Below are 26,404 nucleotides of genomic sequence, written 5' to 3' on the forward strand. Positions count from 1 at the left end.
ATCTTGAGGAGAAGCCTGGTCTGCTGCCCCCGGAGCAGAGGGGACCTGACTGTGGGATGTACAATTCTGAGGGGTGTGGATGGGGGCAGACTGCAGGAAGCTGTTCCCCACATCACAGGTGTGGGGAAAACCAGAGGATGTGTATTCAGGGTAAGGGGGAAGAGATTTACCCAGAGAGCGCTCAGTCCCTGGAACACACCGCCTGACAGAGCGGTGGGAGCAGTCCCTGACAGTATTTAAGACGTGTCCAGACCAGCACTTGAATCACGCAGGCCTGGAAGGGGATGGACCGAGTGCTGGAAGATGAGTGCCCACTGGTCAGCATGGGCGCGTTGGGCCGAATGGCCTGTTTCCGTGCTGTGTGACTCTGTGTTAACTGTTTCTCTTCCTACGGAAGCTGCCTGACCTGCTAAGTGTTTATTTAAGGTGTCCCGCATCCGCAGTTTGTTGGATTCTCAGTCCTGGAGATGTTCCTTTCTGAATCAGCTGCAAGCTGCCCGGGACGGAGACAACTGCCGCCCTCGGTTGTGGAAGGGCTTCACCCTGTGCACTTCATCCCTCCAACCAGATCTTTATATGTGGGAGCTAACTCCGCGCAGACGGAGTGGCCCAGATTACAGTCCCCACGCCTGCTATTGGCTGCAGTTTGCTCTGCGCCGTCCCGAGGTGGCAACAGGCGCTGCATAAATGAAAGTCTGCCATTTCCCGGTGGCTGCCCCGGCCCCTGGATCGCCCGGTGCCCGCCCAGGGCTCGGCCAGTGATGCGGGACCGAGCCGGCTGAGGAGGCACTGAGTCGGCAGCCCCTGACCACCATGTCCCTGCTGCCTCAGTCAGAGGAAGCGGAGCCCGAGCGCTTCGATGGATTGTCGCTGTTGTACTGGTAGGCTGTCCCTGAGCCTGTGTCCCCGGGTGTGTCTCACTGTTGTGTCTCTCCAGGGGCTGGCCGTGCCTGTCCCACTGTGTGTGTGTGTGTGTGTCTCTGGCTGTGTCAGTCTTTGTGCTACTGTGTGTGTCCACGTGTTTCTCCGAGGCTGGGAATTTGTTTGCATACCCGTTACTCTCTCTGTGCTACCCCGTGTGTGTGTGTGTGTCTGTCTGTCTGACTGTCTGTCTTTTGTGATGACCATCTGAGTTTCTCAAGATGCCTGCCCTGGGTCTGTACATTTTAATCTTTTGGCATGTGTTTGGGACTGTCGTGGCGTTGCCAATGACTGTCTTTGCTGCAGTTCTCTGTGTGTCTGTGTCTGTGTGTGTGTGTGTGTGTGAGAGAGAGAGACCTGCCAGGGTGTCTGGGGCTAGAACTGGTGACAGTGAGGAGCACCATCACACACTGCCCATGTTCTGCTTCTGTCAATTTCAGCATTTGCAACCTGAGATTTGTATTGATAAAGTTCATCAACATAGTATTTTTAAAATTAAAATATTGCAACTTGTTTCCTTGAAGAAAAAGTTTTCAGAAGATCCAAGTTAAAAAACAAACATTTGGTGAACTTGGCAAAGAAAGCTGCACCCACTTTTGATTCACAGATGTATTGATGTTGCTGAATCCTCTGAATACATCTGTTTTGAAAACTTGTGTGACCTCTTTTGAACTGATGTCTGAATGGGTTTCAGTAAACCTCTCTGCTGTATGTTACCCATCAGTGGGGAGGTGTGTGATGTTTGGGGAGGGGTGTTGATTATGGACTGATTCCCATACAAGCTGGGTGACGTTCACTGATTCTCAGCTCTATGAACAGAAGTAAATTGATTTTGAGCTCTCCATTTAGCACATAGATAAATTCAAAAGGCAATACAGAATCTCAGAATTCACTAAGATGAGAATTAGAAAAAGCCTTGTTATGATTTAAACGTAATCAGAAAATGGTGATAATGCACAACCTACGTGTCAAAATCTAGGAAGGATGTGAGAAACTTATGTTTAGAATTAGAATCCATTTGTGTTCTTCCAGCAATCTCATTATATTTTTGTCCCTTGATTTTTTGCATTCAGACTTTTATATTAAATAATTTTAAATATTCAAATTATTTCAAATAATCCTTATTGATTGGTCCAAGTGCTGTGTGTCTCAATTTAAAAGTTTCTGGAAATAAGTGATGTAAATTTATTACTTATCTGGAATACCCTGACTTTAAGGGTTAAATTCTGAGGATAGATTGCATGAGTATGTAAGATTGATGCACAGATCGAGCTGTTTAAAGTGCTGAAGGGTTCTGTAGGGTGGAATCAGAGGAGTTGCTTCCACTGGAGGGTGAATCAAGGACAGGGAAGGGACATAAACCAAGCTGGAGCCAAGCTGTTTCAGAGGGGAATTGGAAAACGCTTTTTCAACAGCGAGCATTGGGAATTGGGAGAGGTTGGGAGAGGTTTTCTCTTGGAATCCCTGAACTTTTGTTTTCATATTTCCTTTTAACATAGGGGGTCATTGAGAATCAGATTTATTATCACTGATGTATGACGTGGTTTGTTGTTTTGCAGCAGTAGAACAGTGCAAAGACACAAAAATATATAAATTACAAAAACAGTGCAAAAGAAAGGAATAATGAAGTAGTGTTCATGGATCATTCAGAAATCTGATGGTGAAGGGGAAGAAGCTGTTCCTGAATTGTTGAGTTTGGGTCTTCAGGCTCCTGTGCCATCACCCTAATGATAGTAACGAGAAGAGGGTATGTCCTGGATGGTGGGGGTCCTTAATGATAGACGCTGTTTTCTTGAAGATGTTCTCAATGGTGGGGATGGTTGTGTCCACAATGGAGCTGCCCCTGGTTTCAATGCCAGCTCTCTGAGCAACCCCATTTTCCCACTCATTTCACTGAGCCTACTCTCTCACACACACCCACCAAGATGCCCCTGATTCTCCTACCTACACACTGAAGCCAACTAGTCTGATAACCAACACGTCTTTGGGATGCGGGAAGAAACCAGAGCACCCAGAGGAAACGTATGTGTTCACGGAGAACTTGCAAACCTCACACAGACGGCTTCAGATGTTGAATGAGGTGCAATTTGGTGCTGTATTTTCTGGTTTTACTTTCCAAAATGGGAAGGCACAGAATTGTCATATTGAAGCTCTTTACACCCATGGCCACAGTTATCTGGAGACACAAGAGACTGCAGCTGCTGGAATCTGGAGCAAAAACAAGGTGTTGGAGGAACACAGCGGGTCAGGCAGCATCTGTGGAGGGAGATGGACAGTTGACATTTCAGGTCAAGACCCTTCATCTGGACTGTCCATTTCCCTCCACGACGCTGCCTGACCCGCTGAGTTCCTCCAACATCTTGTGTGTTGTATCAAAGTTATCCCATGGGTTGTGATGTAAAAAAACACTGTGCCTAGCAAGTCCCCACAAACAGCAGTGTGATAATGGCCTGATTCACCTGGTGACATTGGTTGACCGTTAAATAGCAGGGAGAACTATTATCAAGGAAGCAGTAACAGCACTGAAACAATAATATGTTGGGCATAATCGTCATAGATTTGTGAAAGGGGAATCATGTTTGATGATTCTGCTAGAGTCGTTTGATTAGCAGAATAATCAAGAACAAGCCAGTTGATGTGTATTTTGACTTCTAGAAGGTTTGGATAAGATGCCACATGGGGGTTGGGGGGGGGGGTGTGGGGGCAGCACTGTACTGGTGCTGACTAAGGATTGGTTAATGTGCAGAAAGCAGGAGGAGGAGTAAACAAGTCACTTTTAGTTCAGGAGCCTGTGACCGGAAGGATCAGATTTGGATGGAGGGACCAAGTGTAATATATCTAAGTTTGTTGATAAGATAAGATTTCTTTATTAGTTACATGTACATTGAAACACACAGTGAAATGCATCTTTTGCATAGAGTATTCTGGGGGGAAGCCCACAAGTGTCGCCACGCTTCCGGCACCAATGTAGCATGCCCACAACTTCCTAACCTGTACATCTTTGGAATGTGGGAGGAAACCGGAGCGCCCGGAGGAAACCCATGCAGACATGGGGAGAACGTACAAACTCCTTACAGACAGCGGCCGGCATTGAACCCGGGTCGCTGGCGGTGAAATAGCATTACGCTAACTGCTACACTACCGTGCCTGCCCGCACAACCGAGTGGCAGTGTTGGCAGAGAGGAGGATGTAGAGAGACTTCACATGGATATAGATGGGGGAAGTCAATGGGCAAGAACGTAGTGGGTGGAATACAATGGGTACAATAAAGTCATCCGTTTCAGCAGAAAAGAGAGGGCAAAGCTTTTTTTATTAATAGCAGGAAATTAAAAGATGTTGGTTTCAATAAAAGCCAACATGCAGGGGAGACAAGTGCTCAGGAAAGTAAATGACATGTTAGCCTTTACTATGAGAGGATTTGAAATCAGAAATAGAAAGTCTCAGTGCAGTTGTATAGGACCTTGGTGAGATCACACCTGAAGTATTTGTACAGATTAGATCTACTTGCCTAATAGAGGAATCACTGGACTGGTTCCAGGGATGTCTGGGAGATCGAGTAGTTTCCACATGTATTCAGGATTGAGGGTAATAGATTTTTAGATGTCAAGGGATTCCAGAGATCTGGGGTTGCTGCAGGAAAGAGGCACTGTGATAAAAGAATAGCCAGGATCTTACTGAATGGTTGAACCGACGTGAGAGGCCAATTAGCCTCATGCAGCTTTTATTTATGTTCTCCCCCGCCTTTCATCAAAAATATTGTGAGATCTTTTACATCCACCTGAGAGAGCAGATGGATTTTGGTTTAAAGTCTCACTAGTAAATGATACCTCCAACAGGCAGCATTGTCCTGGTGCTGCACTGTGTGTGTCAGCCCGCAGCTTATACTGAAACACGTGGCCCTTGAGCAAGTCATTGTTGAGGATATTCACGTGTGCACAGTGCAGGTGACACGGAGGTGGACCCCTTTTTAGATAATGGAGATCAGAACCCTGGAACAATTTAACCAAGGTTGGCAGCACTGAAGGCAGCTCTGCTTGTTTTGGGCAGATGAGCTGAAAACGTCTGCACCTGACTTTGTGACTTATAACAACACATTAGTGGGAAACTTTGAGAATGAAACTGGTTAGCTGTGAGGATCTCCTCTGTGTGCAGAATGAGGGTGGGGAGGGGTTTCCTTCTCTACTTTGGAATTGGATTGTCACTTCCTTGCAATTGCCATAAATTGAGCATCTCTAGTTCTGTGATCTGATGTTACCTTGCCTGCGCTGTCCTCCAGCGGTAGGACCTTCCAATGGACCATTGGCCCTTCTGTTGGCACTGCCCGCAAGATCAGGACTTGGTGTGCCCAGCAGGAAGGAATCTGACCCAGGCTTTGTCCACTCCCCGGGACACAGGATGGGTTGGAGTTTGGGGGATTGCAGTACATCAGGATTGTTGTGGATCAGGCCCACCTTATACCAAAGTTCTGCATTTAGTCCCAGGGCCATCCAGGGCAGGTTGCACATTTTCAGGCACAACGTGTTAGAAAGGAATTATTAATCACTCTCGTGATATACGCATCATCACAAGCCCAGCCTGGGTTGCCTCCAAAAAGGTTGAGTGGCAACCTTCTAGGACTGGTGCAGTCCTTCTGGTCAAGGTGCTCTCACGGTGCCACTGGGGAGGGAGTTCAAGAATTTAGACCCAACAACAATGAATGACTGGCGATACAGCATGAAGGGCAACCTGCAGATGATGGTGCTCCCACTGGACCTGCTGCTCTTGTCCTCCTTGTGAGATGCTGTCGGAGTAGCCTGGCTGAGTACTTACAGTCTTACTTTTAAAGCAGTTCCTCTGGATCGAGGATGACTTGTTTCCTCTTCGGTTCTGAGTGGTTGATGGGGCCTGCAGACTATCCCACAGATGGGACAGGAGTTGCTGACAGGGTGGGCAGCTGATAGTTTGGGCGATGCTGTGCTCTTTCCAACACTTACACCGAGCTTCTGCATGCTCTGAACACATGGGTTTGAGATTCCCATCCTGAATGCTCCTTCACCACTTTGAGTGTCCTTGGGAAAGGGTTTCCCAGGAATCAGCCGGGATGTTGCTTTTTCAAGGAGGCTTTGATCCTGAATTGTCTATATCCTCTCATAACAGAGGTCAGAATGGTGTCTGCTTTGGGAGTCTGGTGTCAATTTGCATTGTGTTTTCTAGATGGTGTATACTGTACCCACGGTCCAGGATGTTGGAAGGGATGAATGTTTTGGGGGATGGTGGGGGTGAACCATGGAACAAACAAGTGGGCAACTTTGTCCGGGATAACATTAATTGAAGATATCAGAAGCCTTTGGTTTAAAACAAAACCCGAAAATGCTGGAAATATTCAGCAGGTCAGGCAGCATCTGTGGGAAGAGAAACAGAGCTAACTCGGTAAATTGGTTTATTGATTTATCGTTGCCACATGTACCGAGGTACAGTGAAAAACTTGTCTTGCATACCGTTCATACTGATCAATTCATTACACAGTGCATTGAGGTAGTACAAGGTAAAACATTAAGAGAATACAGAATAAAGTGTTACAGTTACAGAGAAAGTGCAGTGCAGGCAGACAGTAAGGTACAAAGTCATAACAAGGTAGGTTGTGAGGTCAAGAGTCCATCTTGTCTTACAAGGGAACTGTTCAATAATGTTGTGTCGAACTGTTCAATTGTGTTATGTGAAACCTTTCATGTTGAATTCTGAAGACCCGCTGTCTGAGATGTTAACCCTGTTTCTTATCACACAGATGCTGCCTGAGCTGCTGAGTTTTCCAGCATTTTCTGATTTTTATTTTGGATTTCCAGCATCTGCAGGTTTTTTTAAATTTCCTTTTTAGTTTTTTAAGCAAATAATTTGTAACCGGTCTTGTATATGTATTGCCTACAGGACCATTATGGGACCCTATGGAATCAATCGAGCTGTACACCGCATTGTGTTCTCTGACTGTGAGAATGGCCTGGGTAAGTGTGAGTCTCAAGTATGTAGTATTTCACATCCACGCGGGAGAGCAGACACGAGCCTGGAGGCTGATGCTGAAACTTTGGCAGTGTAGCACCGCTCTGTCCTATACCAGCACCATCAGAGAGACGTACAGTGCAGATCCAGCCCATCGAGTCCACACTGAACAAAATTCAACCATTGTACACTGGTCCTACATTGGTCAGCCTCAGTACTGTGTTGAACTCCCAGCCTTCTGATTGTGTGAGTGATGCCCACTGCACCAGAGCAGACACCAGATTAGATTTGCTGTTGAGAGTTCTGCGGAGAGCAGCAGAGCTCACAGAACGTGGTGCCTCCAGCTGGTGGTTGACTAGAGTGCATCTACTTGCACTCTTATTACAACACGGAAGGAGGCCATTCAGCCCATCGAGTCTATGCTGGCTGCCAGAAGAGGAATCCCATCAGTCCCACTACCCTCTTCCCTGGAACCGAGCCTCTCGTATGCCCATCATCCACGTTCCCCCATCCCGATTTCTCTAACTTCCGGTGACCACTCCCCACTGTTCTCCCCCCCCCCCCCCCCCCACCTTTGGTTTTCTCTTATCCCGCGGACCTCATTACCCTTTCTCTTTTCCCTCCCCCGCCCTCACGACCTGCCCCTCACCCACACCTTCCTCCCTCTGGTTCCCCACCTCCTTCCCTTTATTCCATGGCCCCACTGTCCTCTCCTATCGGATTCCATCTTGTTCAGCCCTTTGCCTCTCCCAACTACCACCTCCCAGGTTCTCACATCATTCCCACCCACCTAACTTCCCCCTCACCTGGATTCACCTATCACCTGCCGGCCTGGGCTCCTCCCCCTCCCCACACCCTTTTATTCTGGCTTCTGCCCTCTTTCCAGTCCTGATGAAGGGTCTCGGCCCGAAGCATCGACTGTTCATTTCCCTCCACAGATGCTGCCCGACCTGCTGAGTTCCTCCAGCATTTTGGGTGTGTTGCTTCAGATTTCCAGCATCTGCAGTCTCTTCTGTGTCTCGTATTTTCCTGTCACCCAATTGCACTTGGGATAATTTGCAGTGGCCAATTAACCTCCCCTTGTGTACCTGGGATATTGGGGGAGACTGGAGCGTCCGGGGAAAACCCATGCGGAGATGGGGAGAACATACAAACTCCACACCAATAGCACTGGAGGTCAGGATTGAAGTGGGGTTGCTGGAACTGTGAGCCAGTGGCTCTGCCACCCACTTCGTACAGGAAGACATTCACACACAGTATTTGTTTAGATCCTCTGTCATTCCCTTACATCCCACTATAAATTCTCCTACCCCTGTCTATAGGACATCTACATTTGCCCTCATTAAGTCTTTTCCTTTTTACTTACTTGTAGGAGCTCTTGCAGTATTCTCCTACTTTGTCTTGCCTTTCTTTATTATTTACTTGGTCCTCCTTAGCTAAATTCTCAAATAATCCTTACACCAACTGCTATTTCTGACAAATTGATAAGCTGCTGCTTTTAATCCAATTCTGTCTTTGATTTCTTCTGTCAGCCAAGGATAGACCACTTGTCCTGTTGGTTTCTTTGTGTCTTAAAATAATTTTAATTCTATTTGCAAATCACATCTCTTTTATTTTGTTAAATGCTAGTTGCTACCGGTCCTTTGTTAGACCTTTTAATGTAATTTCCCAATCTGCCCCTCATTTCTTCAGTTTCCTTTGTTCAGATTTAACATCCTAAATTTGGATTGACCACATCACTTTCAGACTTGGTAAAATTTTATCTCGATATGGTCACTCTTCCTTTAAAGACCTCTTTACAAGGTTGTTAATTAATCTTTTCTTATTGCATGACTCGAGATCTAAAGTAGCATGCTCCCTAGTTGATTCCTCAACCCAGGGTGAAAATGGGGGCATAATTTTAAGGTGATTGGAGGAAGGTATAAGGGGGATGTCAGGGGTAAGTTTTTTTTTACACAGAGAGTGGTGGGTGCGAGGAACTCACTGCTGGCAGAGGTTGTGGGGGCAGATACATTAGGGACATTTAAGAGATTCTTAGATAGCCACATGAATGATAGAGAAATGGGGGGCTATGTGGGAGGGAAGGGTTAGATAGCTCTTAGAGCAGGATAAAACGTCAGCACAACATTGTGGGTGGAAGGGCCTGTACTGTGCTGTAATGTTCTAAGTATTGAGGCACCTGTCCCCCCTCTATCCGCACACTTATCTGCATTGTGACCACCTCCTGAAGTAGGCTGCCCATGTAGTGATTCCAGCCACTGCTCCAGTTGCAAAACCTGGAGTGCAGGCCACTACAACTGGAGACACGAACTACCCCGGTCACTGGGAGTGTCCACAACATCCCATCAAGCACAACGTGTCCACTCCATTGGCCTAGCTGCCCTGTTGTGCTTCACCTTTACAACCTCGAATTTATAAAGCAAGAATGGATAGGAAAGATTCAGCAGGAAGTGGACCAAACACGGGCAGATGTAACTCGCCCAGTTAGGCAACTTGTTGGGCGGAAGGGCCTGCTTTCTGTGCTGCATGACACTAATTGGACAGTAGATGATGTCCACCAGCTACCACCTCCTTCCAATGTCGCTGTGAAACTCTTCCAATCGGCTGCGGGTTTTGATCATCGGCCAGATCTGCTGCCTCTGCTCTCATCCACCTCCTGCTCTTCCTAGGAAATGTTTGCATGAGGTCAACTTTACAGAGAGCGGGAGGGGGCAGGATGGATCCGTTGGGATAGTGGAGTCTGGAGAAGTCGCAACACCAAATTAAAACATGGTTCTTTCTCTGTTTTAGGTATTAAAGTTATTGGTGGGTTTAAAGAACAAACTGGTGAGGAGTATGGAATCTATGTCAAGCGTATTTTGCAGAGGGGAATAGCAGCCAGTGATGGTAAGTGTATGATGTCTGCTCCTGTGTTTCGATCTTTCAACAGCTGATTTGCATGGCATTTATACCCTGTGTACGTATGCCTATGTCATCGATGAACTTGAGCAAAATCATGCAGATGCTCGAAGCCTGATATAAAGACAGAGAAGGCTGGAAGTATTCAGAGATCATGCAGCCTCTGTGGGGAGAGTTTCAGCTCATGATCCTCTAACTTTCGGAGACACAGGAGTCTACAGATGCTGGAATCTGGAGCAACGGACAATCTGCTGGAGGAACTCCGTGGGTCGAGCAGCATCTGTGAGGGGAAAGGAATTGTCGATGTTTCAGGTCGATACAGGGTTTAAACCCAAAACGTTGAGGTCTTTGATTATGTTGGCTGCTTTACCGAGGCAGTGAGAAGTGTAGACAGAGTCCATGGAGGGGAGGCTGGTTTCCGTGATTGCTGAGCTGTGTCCACAACTCTCTGCAGTTTCTTGCGGTCCTGGGCAGAGCAGTTGCAGTACCAAGCCGTGATACATCCAAATAGGATGCTTTCTATGGTGCATTGATAAAAATTGGTGAGGGTTGATGGGGACATGCCAAATTTCTTTAGCCTCCTGAGGAAGTTGAGTTGCTGGTGAGCTTTCTTGGCCGTGGCATCTACGTGGTTGGACCAGGACAGGCTATTGGTGATGTTCACTCCTAGAAACTTAAAGCTCTCAACCCTCTTGACCTCAGCACTGTTGACGTAGATAGGAGCATGTGCACTGCCCCCCTTCCTGAAGTCACTGACCAGCTCCTTGACCACCGTTGGGCACCTTGTAGAGCCGCTGCCTCACAGCTCCGGCTGCCCATGTTCAATCCTGACCTCTGATTCTGTCAGCCCATCACACTGGTATCTTGTAGGCCCAACCAATGTTCCCCTCTCCACTTCTCCCCAGAGCCCCGTGCTGCTTCTTTTCAAGTGTTGTGAAAGCTCCTGTGGAATCTGCTTCCACCACTCTTACAGCTCCTACATTCCAGATCCCAAAAACTTTTTTGACAATTATCTTAAATCTATTTCCTCTGGTTTCTGACCTTACAGTCAGTGGAAACAGCCTCTCATTATTTACTCCATTTAATACATCTAAAAAAAAATGTTGATCCTTCTATTAAATTTCCAAGGAGATGAGTCCGGGCTTCAGTCTCTCCACGTAACTGAGCTCCAGGTTCCTGAGAATAGGCCTCCCTTCAGCAGGGGCAGAAAACATCGGGGTTCATGACCTGGGTATGATTCTGTCTTCCTTGGTGCCTTCAGATGCAGCTCTTCCTTGCATGTGTTGGACATGTCTACACTTGTGAAGTTGTGTGCGTGCAGAGAGGCCAGTGCGTGCAGAGAGGCCAGTGCATGCAGAGGGGACAAGGAAAGTGGACCCACAGAATGGATGGTCGGGAGTCTTTCCTGCACTGGTGTTGGAGAACTTGGGCAGTTTTGTTTTGTGTCAGTGGACAATGATCAGGAGCAGGAAACCCAGCCCACACTGGCAGAGCCCAGTGTACCTGGCATTTGTACAGAAGCCACTGTCCCAGACCACAAGCCCTAGTGGTACAACCCTTGGTGTGGTTGTCCATTGGGGTATCCCACTGTTAGAAGACTCTCGAATGGACCCCTTGTATGATAAAGTTGAACTCTTGATCTCTCAATCTACCTTGTCGTGACCCTTGCACTATATTTGTCTGCCTGCACTGCACTTTCTCTGTAACCATAACACTATATTCTGCATTCTGTTATTGCTTTTCCCTTTGTACTACCTCAATGTATTTGTGTTTGGAATGATCTGTATGGATTACATGCAAAACAAAGCTTCTCGCTGTATCTCTGTACATGTGACAATAATAAACTAGTTACCAAATTGCATGAGGGCAAATAATATGGAACTTGTGGCAGATGGCATGAAGGGATGTGCTGATGGGGTGAGCTGAACTGAGGTTCGGGGGAAGCTCACGCGAGCAATAACCAGCTGGACCCAGTAGCCCACTTCTCTGCTCTATGAATGCGTAACAACAAAGGTCAGCTCGTGCTGGCTCCCAAAGGTGCAATCCCATCTGTCCCATTTCCCCCTCCTTAGCAAGGTGGTGCCGGAGCGTGGCAACTCGTTGCAAGCTGCTCTCTACAGATCTACTCATTACCCTTACAATAATTGTTCTACACTTTTAAATTTAAACTCTACGTCACTAACTATTACTAATAATGTTCTTACATCAATGCATTCTGTACTAACTCCATGTAACTGCACTGTGTAATGAATTGACCTGTACAATCAGTATGCAAGACGAGTTTTTCACTGTACCTCGGTACAAGTGACAATAATAAACCAACACCAACACCTTATTTCCCTGTACCCCCTGCAACTTATTCTCTGTCACATGCTCACCAACTCTCCTTTGATTCTTCTGCCACTGACCTGTACTGGGGGTAACTTACATGGACCAATTAACACACCGGGCCATCTTTGGGCATTAACCGGAGCCCTTGGTGGGAGGGGGTGCCCACACAGTTAAGGGGAGAAAGTCCCAACTCCACAGAGACAGCACCTGAAGACCAGATCGAACCCGGTTCCTTGGAGCCCTGAGACAGCAGCACTAACTTGAGTTGGTAGCTTACTCCTAACTCCAGCTGCTGGCATTGGTGAGTTACTGAGATCAACTGCAGAATGAGAGCCTTGCACTGCCCTTGGTTTGTAATTGTCACATCTGCCACAATACAGTGAAAAGCTTTCGTTTGCATGCCTTCCAAACGTGTCTTTCCATACATCAGTACATCAGAGTAGTAAAAAGGGAAATGGAGTGCAGAATATAGTGTTAGTTACAGAGGAAGTGCGGTGCAGGCAGACAATAAGGTGCAAGGCCATAACGAGGTAGATTGGGAGATCAAGGCTTCATCTTTTAGCGTACAAGAGGTCAGTTCAAGAGTTTGATAACAGCGGGATAGAAGCTGTCCCTGAGCCCGGTGCTACGTGGTTTCAGGCTTTTGCATCTTTGCCTGATGGAAGCGGGGAGAAGAGAGAATGTCCGGGGTAGGTGGAGTCCTTGATTATTTTGGCTGCATTCCCAAGGCAGCGGGAAGTGTAGACGGAGTCCATGGAGGGGAGGCTGGTTGGAAGCTTAAAGGAAGAGTGTGTTCCCGCATTGATGGAAGGTGTCGGACACCACACATCCCTGTGCCGGTGCCAGTTTCCAGCCCTGGTGTCTGTCACTGCTGCTGCCACTGCCGAGGACTCCTTGTGGGACCAGGCAGGGCAGCGGGAAATTCTACGACTCCACAACTCTCAGGCAGGGACGGGGTCCCAGTCTCCCTACACCGACTGAAGTCTGGTGCGGCACCGCCAGCCCCTTTCAGGTGACTGGGAGACACTTAGCAAATAAATTATCTATTTTATTTCAGTGTTTCAAATTGACTTCTGAGTGTCAAACAAACTGCGGGAGGAACTCAGCGGGTCGGGCAGCATCTGGGGCGGGGGTGGGGGAAGGAATTGTTGGTGTTTTGGGTCAAACCTTGCATTGTCCTTTATTTCTTTATTAGTCATGTGTACATCGAAACACACAGTGAAATGCATCTTTTGCGTAGAGTGTTCTGGGGGCAGCCCGCAAGTGTCACCACGCTTCCGGTGCCAACATAGCATGCCCACAACTTCCTAACCTGTACGTCTTTGGAATGTGGGAGGAAACCGGAGCACCCAGAGGAAACCCACGCAGACACGGGGAGAACGTACAAACTCCTTACAGACAGCAGCGGGAATTGAACCTGGGTCACTGGCGCTGTAATAGCGTTACGCTAACCGCTACACTACCGTGTTTTGACCCATAACATTGACAATTCCTCCCCCCCACCACAGATGCTGCTTGACCCACTGAGTTCCTCCAGCAGATTGTGTGTTGCTCCAGATTCCAGCATCTCGTGTCTCTGGCTTCAGTGTTTTCATTTTGTTGAATTTTTTTTTTAAAGAATTAACAATATTTTTTATCCAGTCTCAAGTGTTACCGAATGATGGCTTTGATCACACCAATGACTTTGGCAGCCAGTGCTGTGGAGCCAGGCCCTCGCCTGCTGTCAGAGCCCTTATATGAGTGCAGCCAGCTGCCCCCACTGGGCCACACAAAGGTTTGGGAGCTGGGCTACCTGTGGTAGACTGTGCGAGAGCCTCGCTGGAACAAGTGGCAGGCAGCAGCCGAAGATCTGCTCCTTTAACTCTCCCTGCAGACACCTGACCTGCTGGGTATTTCTAGTGTCGTTTTGTTTTTATTTCAGATTTCCCGTGTCTGCAGCATTTTGCTTTGGGAGTGCCATGTTCTGGATCATTGTTCCCAGCCTTTGGTGCTCCCTTAAGCTCCTCGCCTACATTGAGTGGTGCAGAGTCCTGCAGTGGTGCCGCCCCCCCCCACCCCCCCCCACCCCACCCACATTCCCCTGCTGAGAGAGTTGCCTCTTGTTCATGTGTTCCGTCAGCTCAGAGGGCGCTGTCTAACTCAGTCGGGCTACCCACCGTGTGCCTGGCACTCTGCACTCTAGCCTCCCATTTCCACTTTGCAAATGGATGTGGTCCCTCCCATAAGAGTGAGTGTGCCTCGGGAGGCCTGGGTCGAGGTGTGAAGGCACGCCTATGTGAGGGTGTCAGGTTCTTTCACCAAGCCTGGTCTGAGCTGAGGGTGATGTGCCCGTGGACACTTCAGCCAGCCTGGATCAGCAACAATGTTCCGTTCCGGAGTGGGGCAGCTCTGCCCGAAGCCAGGACAGGCCAGTGGACGGAGTGACAGCCACGGTCCAGGGCTAAGGACAGGCTGGGGTCCCTGTAGGACTGGTGACACTGAGGAGTAAAGCTGCTGGCCAATCACTGCCTCTGTTACAGGTCGACTGCAGGCTGGCGACTTGATCCTGGAGGTGAACGGAGAGGATCTGGCTGGAGTTACAAATGAGAGGTACACAACCTGACGCCGATCTGGGCGCACCGAGGGTCATCATCTCCACCACGGGTGGCTATACCTGAGACTGGCAGGGCCACTGAATCTGTGGTCCCTCCCTACCCCTCTCCACTGATTCTGCATTCCCTCCCTACCTTCCTCCACCGTCTGTGGGGTCCCTCCCTACCCCTCTCCACTGACTCCGGGATTCCCTCCCTACCCCTCTCCACTGACTCCGGGATTCCCTCCCTACCCCTCTCCACTGACTCCGGGATTCCCTCCCTACCCCTCTCCACTGACTCCGGGATTCCCTCCCTACCCCTCTCCACTGACTCCGGGATTCCCTCCCTACCCCTCTCCACTGACTCCGGGATTCCCTCCCTACCCCTCTCCAATGAGACACTCCTTAAACCTTTCTCATTGACCAAGCTTTTGGTGACCTGCCCTAATATCTGTGTGACTAGTTTTGGAATGTTTCAAAGGTGGTTGCTCTAGTACTGCTGTGACTAGTGATGGGGAACTCCTAATAGTCCTGCAATGAATAGCAGGTGGTTGTTTGATTTTAATCCCCCTCTCTTCTGATGAGGGCAGCCTGATGCTGAGATTCAGGTATGTGGACACCTGTGAGCCTCTGAATCATCATTTGGGTATTCACCTGTGGAGAACCCATGTCAGTCTCGCCTGAGTTCTTGGCACTTCCATACCAGGGCAGTGGCCAGGCTGTGGTGTCTCAGCACCTGTAGAAGAGGCATGGGTGTTGAGCCTAGATGAGAAACGTGGGCAAGTGGGAATAGTCCAGATGGGCATCTTGGTCGGCATGGACGAGCTGGGCCGAAGGGCCTGTTTCTGTGCTGCATCACCCTGTGGCCCCCATCCGCTGAGTTTCAGTGTGGAAGAGCCCTTCCTGGGCCTGGTGCTGGAAGGCAGATCAGAGGCTGTGCCACCGTTGCATTCAGCTCCCTTCCCAAAGCTGCACCGCTGGGAACTGCAGAGGGGCAGCGGGATTCGGGGAGCGTGTAAGGACTAGCGGACCAAGTGGAATTGCAAGAAGTTGATGGAATGTTGGTCTTCACTTCGAGCATTGTGGAGGGGAGGAACTGAAATACAAAGGAGAGGCCAGTATCTGCTGAGCTGTGCCTTGGTTCGTCTCTCTGGGGGCAGTAAATGGGTTCTGGATGCTGATAAGATACTCGCTTCAGAGGAGATCTGGTGCAGGTTTCCCAAACAGCAGCAATGTTGCTGGGTTAAGTGATAAGATAAGGCTTCAAAGACCAGCCTTTCATTCTCCTGAGTATAGAAGAAGAGAGGGGATCCAATTGTGGTGTTTAAAATGACTGAAGGCCGGAAAGGACAGATCGAGATTGTTTCTGCAGGTTGGGGGATGGAGGGTGTTGTATGTGGTCTAGAATAGAGGGGCACAATCTTAAAACCAGAGCCAGGCCATTCAGGGATGATGTCAGCAAGCTCTTCAGTACTTGCCTTGGAAATGTCAGAAATAGGAGCAGCCGCTGGTCATCCTCCCACCAGAAGAGGAGTTGAGGCCGGCCTAGATCAGCAGGCCTGATGAGCCTGGTAACCCTCCCCTGCTCCTAATTCCTTGGTGCATTATTCTAAAGGTACTCCAATTGGTCAAATGTGGTTTCCCTTTCATAAGGTGTGCTGGACAACTTGTACACCCCCAACTGAGAGAATAATTTTCTGCCTCTTTCTGCTGGGCTGAGAAGATCCTTGCAGGTCGATGGAAGAGTTCAGTCGCCCAGGATGGACTGATCCAGATGTTGGCAATGGGAGGAATATGCACTCTTCACCCTCGCAAGAAAGTGACTGAGGGTGGGGGGCAGCTTCTGTGGAACTGCACCAGACAAGGATGCAGAACCCTCCTGCCAGTTTCCCAGGACATCTCGGCCTTGCCAGAAACTCCCAATCCCTGCGGAACAAACCTGCTCTATATTTAAGAAAAAGAGAGGACAGTTGGAACAGGATGTCAATTCCAGAATCATAACCCATGTTCGGGAATGGCGTCCTTAAGGAAGACTTTGTGCTGAAAGTGACAGTGGAACCAAGGCCTTGGGGGAGATGTCCAGCTAGGATGGCTCAATGGATCCTCCCGACTCTCGGTACATCTCTGTAGCTCCGATTCAAGTGCTGACTAATTCTCGTAAAGTTATCAAAGCTCAAATTTCAGCTTCCTATAACAATTTAGCCAATTTTATTTCTTCGTTTGAAAGAAGAATTGATCGAAGTTTATAAAATTATAGATAATTCCTTCCTCTCTACTGTTTCCTTGGCAAAAATATCACTAGCCAGTGGACACAGATTTAAAGTAATTGGCAATAGGGTTAAGGGGGAGATGAGAATATTTTCCACCAAAAATGAGGGTGTGGAACTCGCTGCCTTTTGAGGTGGTGGAAGGAGAAATCCTCACCACATTTCGAAAGAGGCTGGATGACCACTTGAAGAGCCACCACCTGCAATAGACTGAACTGGGAAATGGGACTACAGTCTGATGTTGGGTCTGGTTCTCTGGGTAACACTCCCGTCTCTGAATAAGAAGGCAGTTTAGCTTTTCACCTGATATGAGGCCATTTGGCCCATCAATCTGCCCTACAGGTTTCTTTTATTCTGTCCCTTCCCCTCTTGCATCCCAGGGTCTCAGAAAGCCTCCATCATCTAAACAGGTAAGCCATTTCCAATCCCTACCCCACCCCACCAGCAGTTAGTCTGACGCAGGGATAGGGGTGTGCTTTCAGTGAGCTGTTTTTGATCCAGACCAGACTGGGATAGAGGAGTCCTCCTGGTGATCTGTTTCACATTTGGGATAGAGGTGCACAAGCTATCGTGGGAGAGGGATGTCCCGACAGTGAGTTATTGCTGATTCAGGCTTGCAGGGGATATAGAACTGATTCTGGCTGCATCTGGAGAATCTGGTCGCCCCATTATAGCAGTGATGTGGACACTTTGGAGAGGGTGCAGAAGAGGTTCACCAGGATGCTGCCTGGATTGGAGGGCATGTGCTACAAGGAGAGGTTGGACAAACGTGGGTTGTTTAATCTGGCGCAGCAGAGGCTGAGGGGAGATCTGATAATCCTGAAAATCATGAAGGGTGTAGAGTGGACAGCCGGTATCTTTTCCCAGGGTTGAAATGTCTAATACTAGGGGTCATGCATTCAAGGTGAGAGGGGGAAAGTTCAAAGGAGATGTGTGGGACAAGTTTTTTTTGCACAGAGTGGTGTGTGCCGGGACTGCGCCGCCAGGGGTGATGGAGGAGGCAGATATGATGGAGTTTTTTAAAAGGCTCTTGGATAGGCACTTGAGTGTGCAGAGAATGGGGGGATATGGACACTGGGTTGGCAGAAGGGACTTGGTTAGTTAGGTGCCTAACTAATTCAGCACAACATTGTGCCTGTGCTGTACTGTTCTATGTTCTAGAATAGCCAAATTGGAGATATCCTTAAATTGTTGCTGGTCTAGATTAGCCCAGGATAGAGGTTGCTTGACTAGTTTGAGCTAGCGGTGTCTTGCAGTGAGCTGCCTCCCTCACCATGAGCTGCAGCTGCTCCAGACCGGTTCCATAAGGTGATGTCCTTACAGTGAACTGTTTGTGATCTGTTGCAGGGCTGTCGACATCCTGCGCACAGCCTCGGCATCCAGCCACATGTCTCTGCTGATCGCACGGGATGATGAATCCAGGTAATGAAGGCTGCTTCTCTCCATCGCCCTTAAGCACTCCGATGTTGTTAGACTGGGATTTGTGACATATACAATTAGACTGTAGTGCAACATAATGCTGAGGTTTTCAATCTTCTTCGCTCCAACTTCTCGCTCACTGCAGCCGCTGAAAGGAGGGTATCATGATGTTCATCTCACCAGCTTAGCTGGTGAAGGTGGGGTCTCAGAATGTCCCCAACAGAATAGACCATGGTTCCATCCTGATTTACCTTAATAATTAATTAATAAGAAATCACTTTACCAGTTAAGCTGATTAGTGTGTTAAAGCTTTGCCTTCTTTCTCTTTATTCCATTCCTTCTAAGCTCCAGCTCAGTAACGCAATTTAAATCCAACCAAATGCTGGTGGTGCAATGGCGAGAAGGGTTGTCAAGTCTTATGTTGTGATCTTTCTGTCCTTTGCAGCAAAGGTCTCGCTGCTGAGCTGGTGTAAGAGGCCCAGTGAAACTATCCAAAGGTGTTGGACTTTGCCAATCCTCCTCCCTCAAATAATGCCAGTCATGGCCAGTTAAGGACAAGGCATTGGGATTGGGGGTGGCCAACCCAAGTGAGGGGCTGAATGGCCTCCTTTCATTGACTGCCCCGTTGTCCACCAATCACTCATTGTGTGTGCACACACTTTTAAGAGGCACTGAGGTAATAAGTTGTTATAGAAATGCAAATACAATTTATTTAGGTGCTGATGGTTGGGCTAGCTCCTGCCATGCTGGCTTTGGCCCATCAGAGTCCCCGTTACCCACCACAGCCCTGTCCGCAGAGCACCGGCTGCAGCCTTGGGTACTTTCAGCTAGGATAGAGGGAGCCGGGGAGGGGGCGTGATCTGTGGTGTGGGCTGGAAAGGTTAGTGGGTTTCTGCTTCCTGCTGGGGACCTGCTCCATGCTGTCAAACCCTTAACTTTTCTGTTCAGGGGTGTCAGACCGGATCAGGATTAGGCTGGGATGAGGATTTCTGTGAACTCTGGATAAAAATAGCCCGCCTACAAATCTCTAGCCCACGACCTGTTTAATCATTGAGTCAGCCACAATCTAATCAGAGGCAGTGCACATCCCCTAAAGTGATTAGATAAACGAAAACAAAATACCCTGCATGCTGCAAATGTGAAATAAATGCCAAGAATCCTGGAGATGCTGAACAGGTCACACGTGGGGAGATGAATCTTCTGTCACAACTACTCTCGGGCTCCACTTTCCAGAATATTTTCCTTGAAGTAACTGTGAGGAACTCCCTGGTGATCTTTGACAGGGGCAGTGGCATTGTTCACAGGCGGACAGGACCCTGCTCATCTGGAAGGCTGCACCTTTGACAGTGCACCACTTGATAGCACGCTAGGAGGGTTGGCAGGCTTTGTGTTGGAGTCTCTGAAGTTGGACTTGAACCTGCGACCTTCTGCCTGAGGCACAGCTCACATCGAATTGTAGTCCCCTACATTGTAGTCCTACAGTCATAGTTATACAGCACAGAAACAGGCCCTTTGGCCCAACATTCATGCTGACCAAGTTGTCTACCTAAGCAGAAATGGTAGATGTAGTTCAATCCGGAGAAGTGTGAGGTGGTACACTTTGAAAGGACAATCTCTAAGGCAGAGTACAAAGTTAATGGCAGGATTCTGGGCAGTGTGATCTGGGGGTCCATATCCACAGATCCCTGAAAGTTGCCTCACAGGTGGATAGGGTAATTAAGAAAGCTTATGGGGCGTTAGCTTTCATAAGTCGAGGGATCGAGTTTAAGAGCTGCGAGGTAATGATGCAGCTTTACAAAACTGGTTAGACCACACTTAGACTACTGTGTCCATTTCTGGTCGCCTCATTATAGGAAGGATGTGGGGGCGTCGGAGAGGGTGCAGAGGAGATTTACCAGGATGCTGCCTGGTTTAGAGAGGATGGATTATGAGGAGAGACTAAGGGAGCTGGGGCTTTACTCTTTGGAGAGAAGATGGATGAAAGGAGACCTGATAGAGGTGAACAAAATATTGAGAGGAATAGATAGAGTGGACAGCCAGCGCCTCTTTCCCAGGGCACCAATGCTCAATACAAGAGGGCATGGCTTTAAAGTAGTGGGTGGGAAGTTCAAGGGAGATATCAGAGGGAGGTTTTTTACCCAGAGAGTAGTTAGGGCATGGAATGTGCTGCCTGGGGTGGTGGTGGAGGCAGGTACGTTGGTCAAATTCAAGAGATTACTAGAGAAGCATATGGAGGAATTTAAAATAGAGGGATATGTGGGAGGAAGGGGTTAGATAGTCTTAGGCGAGGTTTAAAGGTCGGCACAGCATTGTGGGCCGAAGGGCCTGTATTGTGCTGTACTGTTCTATGTTCTAAACTAATCCCGTTCGCCTGCGTTTGGCCCATATCCCTCTCAGCCTGTCCTATCGTAAACCTGTTTCAATGTCTTTTAAGCGTTGTAATTGTACCCGCCTCTACCACCTCCTCTGGCCGGTGAGATGATCATTATTATCGTAGAAAGATACAGCATAGAAACAGGCCCTTCAGCTCACAGAGTCTGTGCTGACCATCAAGCACCCATTTACATTAATCCCACTTTATTCTCTCCACAATCCCATCAACTCCCCCAGACCTGCACATCTTTGGGATGTGAGAGAAAAGTGAAGCATCCGGGCAAAACCCACACGGTCACAGGGAGAACGTGCAAACTCCACACAGACAGCGCCCGAGGTCAGGATTGAACCCGGGTCTCTGGCGCTGTGAGGCACTGTGTGCTGCCCATCCTTCCCTTGTGCCAGCTGGTGAGTTTGCTCGCATGTTGAGAGCTTCCCAAGCCTGTATCCCGGCACGCGTGGGATTGGTGGAGGGGCAGAGTAAAGGTGGAGGATTCCAGTCACCACGTATTTGCTAGCTCCTACTCTAGCTGAAAGGGTATTTAGCTCAGTGGAGCCTATGTGCAGTGCATGCGTGAATGTCACAACACCCGCCAAGGGGCACATTTCATACAGCACAGATATAATGAAGTATTATAGCCATCAGAAAAGGTTGAACAAGCTTAAAGCTCTTTTCTCTAGGGTGGTCAAAGAAAGTGTTTCCACTGTGGGGTTAGAACCAGGGTCATCAACACAAGACAGCCACTAATAATTTTGGTCGGGAACTTGTAGAAAAAAGGGTCTTTCTAGAGAGCAGGAAAATGTGGAACCAGCTCCCAGATGGAGAGTGTGGGTGAGCGGCAGAGCTCAACATTGTGCAGTGCAAATCTGACCCAGTCCACCACACCTTTTAAAGGCTTCCCCTGTCTGTGTTGTTATCTCTCTCATTATCATTTATAGTCATAAAGTCACACAGCACAGAAACAGGCCCTTCAGCCCAACACATCCATGCGGACCAAGGTGCCCATCATAGCTTGTTCCATCTGCCTGGGTTTGGCCCATATCCCTCTAAACCTTTTCTATCCATGGACCTGTCCAAGTGCCTCTTAAATGTTGTACCTGCCCCAACCACGTCCTCTGGAAGCGAATTCCATAAACGCACCACCCTCTGTGTGAAGAAGTTGCCCCTCAGGTTTCTTTTAAATCTTTCCCCTCTCACCTTCAACCTATGCCCTCTAGTTTTTGTTTCCCTAACCCTGGGAAAAAGACTGTGTGCATTCGCCCTGTCTCTGCCTCTCATGATTTTTATACCCTTCTCTAAGGTCAGCCCTCAGTCTCCCGCACTCCAGTGAATAAAGTCACAGCCTGCCCAACCTCTCCTTGTAACTCAGTCCTGGCAATGTGCCTGTAAATCTTCTCAGCTCTCTTTCCAGCTTAACAACATCCTTCCTATAGCAGGGCAACCAAAACTGTACATATTACTCCAGGTACGGCCTCACCAACATCTTGTACAACTTCAACATGACGTCCCAACTTCTGTACACAATGCCCTGACTGATGAAGGCTAGTTTGCCACACACCTTCTTCACCACCCTGTCTACCTGCGATGCCATTTTCAAGGAACTATGTGCTTGTACTCCTGGGTCCCTCTGTTCCACAACACTCCTCAGGGCCTTCCGTTCACTGCATTTTATTCTCTCTTTTTCTTTATTCTCTCTCTTTTATTGTGTGTGCGCCTCTGTGTGTGAACCATTCCCCTGTTCTATCCATTGCCTGCCTGAGACCTTCATCAAATCAGGATTTTATTGACCACTGCCTCCCCTCTCAGACCTCCCTCCACTCGCCCAGCCCCTCCCCAACAGGGCTCCTGGGATACCCTCCCTCCCCCCGACAAAGAGGGCCTGGTGATGTGACCTGTCTCGGCCAGTAAATGCCATCCAGTGCGCTGGGCTGCAGCCATCTCACTACCTGGTCAACCTGCCTCCCCAGCTCTTCCTAAACTTCTTGCCAGTGCCCCAACCCACTCAGAGTCCATGTGCTAATGGCCCAGAGTGCTCACTGGCTAGTGACTAAGCAGTTGCTTGATTTTTATTTCAGGATTCCTGCCCTTTTTTACAAATTGCTCCCTGTTTTGTGTCCTGTGTTCCAAGCTGTAGAAGACCCTCCCTATATCTCTCTGACTCTCCATCTCACTTTCCCCCCCTTACATCACTTCTCAAAGCCCATCTTTGACAAAGCCTAAAGCCCCCACTTGTGGCTCAGCAACTGCTTGTTCTTGAGGACTCCTGTGAATGTCCTCGGGCTGTTTTGTCCTGTTAAAGATGGGAGGGAGCTTTGTTTTGTACTCTCAATTGGTTGCCTAGCTACTGAAAAATAAATGCTTGGGAGTGCTCTGTCAACTTTCAGTTTAGTGACGGGTAACCAAAGCAGTGGGGAAACAAAACCTAGCCTGTGTGACTCACTGACCAGCGTTGGTGCCACCATACTGACGTTAACTTCCAGTCTTGGCCAAATGCCATTCAAAGCTGGGAGTACAATCCTAATATTTAATCATTCGAACCTCTGTGTGAATGATTTCTTCCCCCCCCACACTCAGCACAGCTTTAACAGGGAAAGGCAGATTCAGCTATGGCAATCTCTCAAGAAATACGATTAACAAGTGGCCTGAGGACACAAAACAGTGACCAGCCCACGTCTGCTTTTAGCTTGCCACATCTCTACACTTCTCCCACCCTTAGAGTCACACTAAAATAGGTGGTATTACTGGACAATGAAGGAGGTTATCAAAAACTACACGGGGATCTTGATCAGCTGAATAAGTGGGCTGAGGAATGGCAAATGGGGGCAGTCATTTAAAATTCAGATACTGAGGAATTTCTTCTTGCAGAAGGTGGCAAGTCTCTGGAACTCTCTGCCCCTGATGGTGGGGGAGGCCTGATCATTGGAGGGTATTTAAAGGGGAGGTAGATAAATATTTGAAAGATCGAGAAATTGGGGGCTGTGGAGAACTGGAGAGGTTGAGACCTGGGGCAGATCAGCCATGATCATACTGAATGGTGGGACAGGATGGAGGGGCCGAGTGGTCTCCTCCTGTTTCTTGTGTAATCAGAAGGAAGTGCTCCGTTTCTGTGACTCCCACCAGACTAACAAATCATCAGAGTTCATGAAGCTCACTGCACAATAAACAGTTATCGATGTCTTCCACCTCGAATGCCAAGGCACCACACCAATTAGGCTCAGTACAAAGTTTCATTTATATAACACTGGCTCCCAGGGCAGGGACAGTGTGGGTTAGACACGGAGTGAAGTACCCACTGCACCGTCCCGTCACACTCCCCAGGGCAGGGATGATGTGGGTTAGAGACAGAGTGGTACCCACTGCACCGTCCCGTCACACTCCCCAGGGCGGGGATGATGTGGGTTAGAGACAGAGTGGTACCCACTGCACCGTCCCATCACACTCCCCAGGGCAGGGATGATGTTCTGGGAACAGCTCTTGCCCAAGTTACAGCAAGGTTCCCTTTCTTCGAACTGTTCGTAACCTGCACAGTCGGCAGGTCAGAAATGCGACCATGAGCCAGGTTCCCACCCAGCCGAAGATTCCTGCAGCGGCTGGCAAATGCCTCCCACTGGTCTCCCAATGCTTGTCTGTCTGTACGGACTGTACACCAGTCAGGCATTTGTAAACTGGGGAGGACCTGTAGTTGAAATTTTGTGTCATCTCTGCCTGACCTTTAAATGAAATGCCCATCTTCTGGTGGGATTGAATGGCCCAGGATTTAATCCACTGGAGCACAGCAGAGTGTGTGACAGGAACTGGACAGTCAGGCAGGCCAGTGGTGTGTTACCCCAGTGGGTGGAGCCTGCAGCCACAGACCATGAGCTGTTGCTTTGCCCATCTCCCCATACACCTTCCCATCAAGTCACGGCAGAACCTCTCTGCCTGCCCCCTCGCACACACTTGCCCCCTGCCCCTTGCTCTTCGAGCTTCACTCTGTCCCGCAGTCGTGGACAGAGATTATTTCTTGATTTAGAGGATTAAAATGGAGACAAAGAAAATGATTGAAAATTAATTTAATGGCTTGTATGCTTTTATGAAATGGCTCTGCAAATCTGCCTAAAGCACATTAGCTTTAACCCCATCAGTGCTGGCTGGCAGGCTGCACCAACCACACCCAGGGGAGAGCAGGTGGGTCGTGGCCCCAGTTTGGAGTGGAGCTGGGGAGGTGTCAGCCCAGGCATCCTGCTCAGTGTTTCAACCCTGCCGCAGGATTCCCTCAGATGTACCCCCAGGGTTTCTCTGGACCCTCCATCCTACCTGCGGAGGAGAGCAAAGGAGAGGTCACGTTTCAGAGGGAGGACGGATGGTCAGACCTCCCTGGCTTCCTGGGCAGAAACCAGGGGGCTCCAAGGAGGCTGTCCAGAGCAGGATTGTGTTGGTCGACGCCTCCCCCTCGCTCCCTAATCACTGCTGAGCACAAAGAGCGAAGTGTTGAAAGACATTTGGACAGGTAAATGGGTAGCAACGGTTTCGAGGGATATGGGCCAGACGTGAGCATCTTGGGCATCTCAAATGGGCATCTTGGTCAGCATGGATGAGTTGGGCCGAAGGGCCTGTTTCTGTACTGTATTGCTGTATGACTCCAAGGTAACTGGGTATTTTGGGAAGTTTGGCTTTGTGGTGGGAGTTAGATGGATCTGTATTTGGTCTAATTGCTGTCTTGTTCCCTCAGGAGGGAGTTTGCAGAACTGATGGAGAAGTATGGGTCCCATAGTAACGCTGGATCGGCGCGAAGTTCTCCTACTCCCCACGCCACCGGTGAGACTCCTGCCACTCCAGCCCACACAGACTTGTACTAACCAGCTCTGAGGGAGTCCGGGAGCATCCAACACGATGGCAGTGAATGGGAGTGGGGAGGGTGTGTGGAGAGAGCAGTTTCAAGAGGGGAAGGGGTAAACAGTTGCCAGAAGAAGTGGCTGAGCCTGTGAGAGGCAGAATATGGTTCAGGATGAGCTCGTGCATTTCCTTCAGTCTGTGTGTGTGAGTGCCAAGGGTAGTGTGTTGTCTCAGTGCCGTGTGCGTCTGTCCTGCTTCAGATACTGTTCCTGGTTCAGGTTGTACACCCGCTCTGAGGTGGGTCAGGATCTGTGTTGAGTGCGGAGTGTGTGTGACTGTGTCATGTTGTGTGGACAGATGTCTCAGGCCACCGTGGTAACGAGAGGTGAGCCTGGATCAGAGGTACTGGCAGTGTAACGGGGAGAGCTGGGTCACTGCAGCGATGTACAGCACAGCTGGCTGTCGTATCAGTGGGGGAGTGTGACCAGTCCCATCCCGGGTCAGGGGTCAGTGTGTCTGGGGCGGGAGGGGAAGTCTGGGTCAGTGTGGGTGGGGAGGGGAGCTCTGGTCAGTGTGGGTGGGGTGGGGAGGAGTGGGTCAGTGTGGCTGGGGTGGGGAGGTCTGGTCAGTGTGGGGAGGGGAGGGGTGGGTCAGCCATGGTTGGGGTGTGCAAGGATTGGGTGCAAAGGGCAAGGGAGGGAAGAGACACCGTCCCCAGGGTGGGCCTCCCACCACACAGTGTGACCGCAGCAAGTCCCTCACCCTGTCACGTGCTCAGCCATTTCCAGAAATACCGACGGGGGTGGCGCGTGTTACACTGCAGGGGGGGAAGCA

General features: G+C 49.2%; 1 protein-coding gene across 1 annotated transcript in view; it reads left to right on the plus strand.

The window, feature by feature from the left end:
* The first annotated feature begins 599 nt into the window (after positions 1 to 599).
* The window catches only part of stxbp4 (syntaxin binding protein 4), a 119,639-nt gene continuing 93,834 nt past the window's right edge, over positions 600 to 26,404 (plus strand). The window contains exons 1-6 of the mRNA XM_052033315.1: positions 600 to 881; positions 6,826 to 6,899; positions 9,685 to 9,780; positions 14,643 to 14,712; positions 18,310 to 18,384; positions 25,467 to 25,552. Coding sequence (XP_051889275.1) covers positions 814 to 881; positions 6,826 to 6,899; positions 9,685 to 9,780; positions 14,643 to 14,712; positions 18,310 to 18,384; positions 25,467 to 25,552 — 469 coding nt within the window. The 5' untranslated portion in view covers positions 600 to 813. The remainder of the gene's footprint in view (positions 882 to 6,825; positions 6,900 to 9,684; positions 9,781 to 14,642; positions 14,713 to 18,309; positions 18,385 to 25,466; positions 25,553 to 26,404) is intronic.

This window comes from Pristis pectinata, chromosome 18 (assembly GCF_009764475.1).
Source record: "Pristis pectinata isolate sPriPec2 chromosome 18, sPriPec2.1.pri, whole genome shotgun sequence".
Taxonomy (NCBI): domain Eukaryota; kingdom Metazoa; phylum Chordata; class Chondrichthyes; order Rhinopristiformes; family Pristidae; genus Pristis; species Pristis pectinata.